Source organism: Sapajus apella, unplaced genomic scaffold (assembly GCF_009761245.1).
Source record: "Sapajus apella isolate SASKATOON/1434 unplaced genomic scaffold, GSC_monkey_1.0 scaffold37, whole genome shotgun sequence".
Lineage (NCBI taxonomy): Eukaryota > Metazoa > Chordata > Mammalia > Primates > Cebidae > Sapajus > Sapajus apella.
This window is the reverse complement of record NW_022436977.1, coordinates 20,768,745-20,776,395: the sequence shown is the minus strand read 5'-3', so window position 1 is coordinate 20,776,395 and position 7,651 is coordinate 20,768,745. Positions and strand designations below refer to the sequence as shown.

The following is a 7,651-nucleotide window of genomic DNA, read 5'->3' as shown; positions in this document are numbered from 1 at the left end:
AAAAAAACAAAAAAGAGAAATAGCAGTATAAGCATATTATTTAGAAGTATTGAGACAAATACAAAAGAAATAGCTAAAATAGCTAAAAGTTATTGTGGGGGTGAGGTAGGGGTAGGGGGGCAGAAATTGAGGCATAGGTAATTGATTTTTTCTGTTTTGTTTTGTTTTGTTTTGAGGCAGGGTTTCACTCTCTTGCCCAGGCTGGAGTACAGTGACCCAATCCCAGCTCACTGGAGCCTCTACTTCCCAGGTTTAAGTGATGCTCCCACCTTGGCCTCCCAAGTAACAGGAATTATCGGCATGAGCCACCATGCCCAGCCCTGATGGGTTTTTTTTTTTTTTTTTTTTTTTTGTAATAAGCCTAATAGAACTATTTGACTCCTAAACTATGTACATGCTTAGTTTTGATTGAAACAAACATTGCAGCACAGAGGCACTTTCAGGCCTAAGAATTCAAAAGATACAAAAAGAAACAATTTGATAAATCAATACAACACACATTTACACACCAGGAAAAAAGAAAAGAAGAGGGAGTTTCAAAGGACTTTGTAAACTCTCAAGCGCTAGGAACAAGTTAGAAGACTCAGTAGCATGGAAGCAAGAGAACATGGGTAAGGGTATGGGCTCTAGGTTCCAACAATCCCAGTTTACACTCTAGCTCTGCTATGTACCAGCTGTGTGACCTTGAGAATGTTGCTAAGGCTCAGTTTCCTTATTTGTGAAACAGTTATAATAATAGTCCCTCTCTATGAGAGACTGCGAGAGTAAAATGAGATAAGCCTTTGCACAGAGAACACATTGGAAAGTTTTAGCTACTATTAATCTCTTTTGTTCCTTCTTCTTCTCTGTGGATTAATAGACATTAAATGGAGGACTAAAAGGGAGTCAGCTTAAAAGAAAATCTAAACAAAAAATCTGAGATGATACACAGACTGGAGAACCAGCGTCTAAGTAATTGAAAACTGTGATTGTTGTGATTTCAGCAGTGTAATTGGCAAGCCAATTGCCTTAGAGCTGCAGCTGTCCATGCCTTCCTCTGTCCCCTTTCCTTTCCATTGTCATTATCATCTTTTTTTTTTTTTTTTTTTTTTTGAGACAGAGTCTCACTCCGTCACCAGGCGCCAGGCTGGAGTGCAGTGGCGTGACCTCGGCCGACTGCAACCTCGTCCTCCAGGGTTCAAGCAATTCTCCTGCCTCAGCCTCCCGGGTACGTGGGACTACAGGCGCACGCCACCATGCCCAGCTAATTTTTTTGTATTTTTAGTAGAGACAGGGTTTCACCGTGTTGGCCAGAATATCATCATCTTTTTTTTTTTTAAATTTTTTTTATCATCATCTTTTAATGGTTACTGAGCATTTCATCCATTCAGCAAATATTTATTGAATGCCTAATGTGCTTCTTTTAGTCTCTGATTCCCATGTGCTCAACTGATCTAGCTACATTATTTAAAGACAACAGGTTAAGACTATAGCTATGGAAAGGAACTTTTCTCCTGCAACAAAAAGTAGTTGTGATCAATGACAGGTAAGGAGGCAAATTAATCCAAGAGCAACCACAGGGCATCCAACTCTCACAGAAGGTAATTTTCCTCTACACCTAGTGCAATTTTCCTTCCAAACATCATTACTTTTCCCTAATCTGGTAATCACAAAATGTAATTTTTTTTTTTTTTTTGAGACAGAGTCTCGTTCTGTCACCAGGCTGGAGTGCAGTGGCGTAACCTCGGCTCACTGCAGCCTCCGCCCCCCGGGTTCAAGTGATTCTCCTGCCTCAGCCTCCGGAGTAGCTGAGACTATAGGCGCACCGCCGTGCCCAGCTAATTTTTGTGTTTTTAGTAGAGACGGGATTTCACCATGTTGGCCAGGATGGTCTCAATCCCTTGACCTTGTGATCCGCCCACCTCATCCTCCCAAAGTGCTGGCATGAGCCACCATGCCCAGCTGTGATTTTTCAAATTAAGTTTTTATGTCATTCTAAATATGCCTGATTCTTCCTTGAATTCTAGGGAGCAAGTTTTTTTGTTTTGTTTTGTGTGTGTTTGTTTGTTTTGAGACTGAGTCTTGCTCTGTCACCCAGGCTGGAGTGCAGTGGTGCCATCTCAGCTTACTGCAACCTCTGCCTCCCGGGTTCAAGTGATTTCCCTGCCTCAGCCTCCTGAGTAGTTGGGATTGCAAGCATATGCCATCACGCCCAGCTCATTTTTGTATTTTTAGTAGAGACAGGGTTTTGTCATGTTGCCCAGTCTGGTCTCAAACTCCTGGGCTCAAGTGATCCACCGCCTCAGCCTCCCAAAGTGATGGGATTACAGGTGTGAGCCACCACACCCAGCCAGAATATAGTTATTTTTGTTGTTGCTGTTGTTGTTTTTTTTTTTCCTACCCATCACTCAGAAATGTTGCCAGGGCTGAGGCACCGTTAAGGACCATGAGGCATTCTTTAGGACCACCATTCCATTACCATTCCTTCACTGAAAGAGTGTCCAGAGTTAAATGGTACTTTCTGTGACTCAAAGGTTTTTTGTTTTGTTTTGTTTTTTGCAGCTTCATGGTTGGTTTTGGCCAAACTTTTTATTTAGTATTCTGTAGTTCACACACACTTAAATGGTCTTATTGGGGGAGGGAAAAGGGGAGGTTCTTGCAGATTCCCAAGGAAATGTCAGAAAGGCAAAATGGCCAGCATTATCCATTTGCTTTTTTGGGTTTACTGGGTGGCTATTTCCCTACATAAGCATCTGATTTCAGGTTTTTCATACTGAGAACATTGAGATTTCAGATGGAAGATACCCTAAAATCTTATGAGCAGCATACCTCAACCACCCTCTAATAGCTAGCTTGTTTGTATAAGCAGAACGATTCATCTCTCCATTTTAGATGGCTAGATGTTTTGTGGAAGATCTTAAAATTGCTTGCCTCATTTACTGGGAAAAATCAGATAGGAAGTGGCCTTTAGGGACGCTTTTATTTGGAAAGTTACAACACTAATGCAAGTCTTAACACACTTCACATTTGCTTGTTGAAAAGCAATGTTATAAAGTCAAAAGAATGCTTGAAGAACTGACTCACTGTCCTTTATAAACATCCAGTTGTTGTTTTCTCCCTCCCTCTCCCAGCCTCTTTTATGTTTCTTATCCATGTAGCTGAGCCCTTTGGACCTGAAGGTTCCATCCAACCCATACCTATGACCAACCTGACCAGTCTTTATCCCAACACCCAGTGTGAGTTTGCCATTGCTGCTCTGATTCTGGTTTTATACTGCAATTTCAACAGAGTTCAAATTTCTGAGATCTGGGCCCTACTTCTGGAATCTGAGCTCCTTTTTGATTCCTTTAATTGGCTCCCTTGTCTTAATACACCAAGAAATCACAATCCCTCAGAGTCCAATATGCTCCTATTACTCCCCCATTGCAGATGCTGCTATTTGCAACATCCCTGACTCAAACAGCAGGCTGTTTATCTGGATCTCTGCATATTCCTTTTTCTGGGTTACCCAGCACTGTGCTGTCCAGTTTAGAAAAATTCTCTAGCTCCCAGTTATTCCTCCTTCTTATTAACAACTTCCCAGTCTATCCTCCCTTCTGATGTGTACCATTGAGGCTGGACTTCCTTCTAGAACCTGCAGCTGGGTTTATCTTATACCTGTCTTGATTCAATGTACCTTGTCCACCTATAGTTAATCAGAACATGTTGGTCCTGCCCTAAGACAAGACAGTCATTTGGCCAACCTACTGGGCAGAATACAATTCTCATAAGGAAGTAGGAAGTCTAAATTTTGAGATCAAGGCTACTTGTACATACATAGCTCTTATACACATATATACACATAACCCATACCTTTCCTTACCCAGATTGCTATCTGCTTGTGAAAAGGTAGACATATGTCTATTTCCTACTTTTGAGTCACTGACTGGATTTGAAAGCATATTGCACTAATAAAATAATTAGTTCCATTGGCAGAGATTTCAAGAAAATACAAGGTTTTGCATATGGGGGTATAATAATGACTAATGCAACTTACTATAAGCTAGGCTCTGTTTTAAGTGCTTTATATAAACTAACTCATTTAATCTTCATAACTATCCAGTGAAGTAGGTTCTGTTATTATCCCCATTTCACAAATAAGAAAATTAAAGCACAGAGGCTGGGTATGGTGGCTGACACCTGTAGTTCCGGCACTTTGGGAGGCTGAGGCAGGATGATCACTTGATGCCAAGAGTTCAAGACCAGCCTGGGAAATATAGCAAGACCTCATCTTTAAAAAAATAACATTTTTTTTTTTTTTGAGACAGAGTCTCGCCCTGTCACCCAGGCTGGAGTACAATGGCATCATCTTGGCTAACTGCAACCTCTGCCTCCTGGGTTCAAGCAATTCTCCTGCCTCAGTCTCCCAATTAGCTGGAATTACAGGAACCTGCCATCACACCCGGCTAATTTTTGTATTTTTAGTAAAGACAGGGTTTCACAATGTTGGTCAGGCTGGTCTCAAACTCCTGGCTTCAGGTGATCCAGCTGCCTTGGCCTCCCAAAGTGCTGGGATTACAGGCGTGAGCCACTGGGCCTGGTCAGAAAAATAATAACAATAATTTTTTTAAATGTTTAAATTAAAGCACAGAGAGCTTGAGTAATTTACCAGTAATTTAACTATATGAAAATATATTTTCATATAGTTAGAAAAACTGGGTGTTGAACCCAAGCAATCCTAGAGGACTATTGTGCTATATTTCTTCTGATCTTTATATCCTCCTTCAAACTGGATTTTGTAGTTCTTAAAGTTCAGCCTTTTTTCAGGCGATCAGGAAGATGGTGGACATTCAGATGGAGCATGCCTACTTAAAAGAGCCAACCATTTTTCAAAACAAGAAGAGGGTCCTGCTGGGAGAAACTGGCAAGGAGAAGCTCCCTCGGTACTACAAGAACATTGGTCTGGGCTTCAAGACACCCAAAGAGGTTATTGAGGGCCCCTACATTGACAAGAAATGCCCCTTCACAGTTTATGTCTCCATTGGAGGGCAGATCCTCTCTGGCGTGGTGACAAAGATGAAGATGCAGAGGACCATCATCATCTGCCAAGACTACCTCCACTACATCCGCAAGTACAACTGCTTTGAGAAGAACCAAAAGAACATGTCCATACACCTGTCCCTGTGCTTCAGGGGTGTCCAGATCAGTGACATCGTGACAGTGGGTGAGTGCCAGCCTCCGGAGCCCTTCCTGACACCTTACACTAAAATTAACTCCAGATGGATTAAAGACTTAAACATAAGCCCTAACACCATAAAAACCCTAGAAGAAAACCTAGGCAAAACCATTCGGGACATGGGCATAGGCAAGGACTTCATGACTAAAACACCAAAAGCATTGGCAACATAAGCCAAAATAAACAAATGGGATCTAATTAAACTCCAGAGCTTCTGTAAAGCAAAAGAAACAATCATTAGAGTGAACTGGCAGTTAACTAACAAAATGGGAAAAATTTTTTGCAATCTACCCATCTGACAAAGAGCTAATATCCAGAATCTACAAAGAACCAAAACAAATTTATAAGAAAAAACAAACAAACCCATTCAAAAGGGTGCAAAGGATATGAACAAACACTTTTCAAAAGAAGACATATATGAGGCCAACAAACATATGAAAAAATGTTTATTATCAATGGTCATTAGAGAAATACAAATCAAAACCACATTGAGATACCATCTCACGCCAGTCTGGAAACCATCATTCTCAGCAAACTGGCACAAGAACAGAAAACCAAACACCCCATGTTCTCACTCATAGACGGGTGTCAAACAATGAGAACACATGGACACAGGGAGGGAAGCAGCACACACTGGTGTCTGTTGGGAGGGGCTAGAAGAGGGACAGTGGGGGTGGGGAGGTTGGGGAGGGATAGCATGGGGAGAAATGCCAGATATAGGTGACGGGAGGATGGTGGCAGCAAACCACCTTGCCATGTATGTACCTATGCAACAATCCTGCAGGATCTGCACATGTACCCCAGAACCTAAAGTACAGTAAAAAAAATAAATCAGTAAAATAAAGTTCAGAAGTTTCAGTAAATCAAGGAACTTTTAGTGCATTTGGCACTGTCTTCATGATGCATTTGCTAATGTGAACAGGAAAGCAGTCAATTACCAGTAAAGTGTGTTTTATATTTATTATTATTATTATTATTATATGGAGTTTTGCTCTTGTTGCCCAGGCTGGAGTACAATGGTATGACCTCAGCTCACTGCAATCTCCGCTTCCTGGATTCAAGTTATTCTTCTGCCTCAGCCTCCCTAGTAGCTGGAATTACAGGTGCCCGCCACCACACCCGGCTAATTTTTGTATTTTTAGTAGAGACAGGGTTTCACCATGTTGGCCAGGCTGGTCTCGAACTCCTGGCCCCAAGTGATCCACCTGCCTTGGCCTCCCAAAGTGCTGGGATTACAGGCATGAGACACCGCTCCCAGCTGTTTTGTACTTATTAAACAATACTGTAAAATTCTGATGAAATACCTATTGTAATTCAGACTTGAGGTTTCTCTTTTTGATCTTCAGAAACTGATCCAGCTGTTTCTTCCAGCTGCCTGGTAATTCAACAGGAACAAAATCAGTGAACCAGTTCAAATTCTTAATTCTGAAAAGAATGCATTTCCTTTTGTCTTCATAAGACACCTACATTTAAATAACAATGCAAAAGCAACCAGGGGCTGTGTGGGCAAATTTACATAATTGGTGTCAGGGGTCTAGAGCAGAGGCAAAAGGGGGCTAGAAATTGATGGAGTTCATAGAGCTGATTATTCCATCCATCTTAGCATCTTTTCAAATCTTTTATAATGGAGACATTAAACTGCTGTGCATATGTCTTTTGTCTCTCTAAATTAATGCGGTTTAATTAAGTTAAAGAAAGCTAATTTAACCATAGGTTTTGCATGTTTAGATCTATGCTTTTTGGTTTAGAACATGTATGATAAAGCATGTGACCATTTCTGCAAAGATTTCATGCCAGTCAGCATTTCTTTGTGACCCATTTGCTCACAGAACCTGCTACATCTGTCATACTGAACAGCCAGTACATCTACTAGAAAACTAATCTTAATAATTTAAGCAAAATTTTAAGAAGCCAAATACCTGCAGTAAATATGGCATATGTTCTTCATAGATTTTAGCCATTCTATGAATAGAAACATAGACATTTTTCTTTTTTTTTTTTTTTTTTTTGAGACGGAGTTTCACTCATGTTACCCAGGCTGGAGTGCAATGGCGCGATCTCGGCTCACCGCAACCTCCGCCTCCTGGGTTCAGGCAATTCTCCTGCCTCAGCCTCCTGAGTAGCTGGGATTACAGGCACGCACCACCATACCCAGCTAATTTTTTGTATTTTTGGTAGAGACGGGGTTTCACCATGTTGACCAGGATGGTCTCGATCTCTTGACTTCGTGATCCACCCGCCTCGGCCTCCCAAAGTGCTGGGATTACAGGCTTGAGCCACCGCGACCGGCCGACATTTTTCTTAGACAGCCATAGTTGTAGGGCACTACATCCCACTCAAATTAGTTCAAGTACAAGGGGATGATGTTTATTGAAAAGATTCACAAGTAACTTATGAAACCAAACTGTTAGGACAGCCAGGTTTCACAAGGGATTTGACATGAAACTTGAAAGTCAC

At 41.4% G+C, this 7,651-nt stretch overlaps 1 protein-coding gene across 1 annotated transcript; it reads left to right on the top strand.

The window, feature by feature from the left end:
* Positions 1-4,797: 4,797 nt before the first annotated feature.
* Positions 4,798-7,075, top strand: LOC116564597 (40S ribosomal protein S11-like). The gene is made up of 2 exons (XM_032297877.1): positions 4,798-5,201; positions 6,943-7,075. Exons 1-2 carry the CDS (start codon positions 4,798-4,800, stop codon positions 7,073-7,075), a joined length of 537 nt encoding a protein of 178 aa, XP_032153768.1.
* Positions 7,076-7,651: the final 576 nt, after the last annotated feature.

Excerpts from the sequence above, each read along its gene's own strand:
- LOC116564597 (XM_032297877.1), top strand. The coding sequence starts at position 4,798 with ATGGTGGACATTCAGATGGAGCATGCCTACTTAAAAGAGCCAACCATT. Across the intron at positions 5,202-6,942 it reads GGTGAGTGCCAGCCTCCGGA|AACATGTATGATAAAGCATG; the intron begins GCCCTTCCTGAC and ends TTTTTGGTTTAG.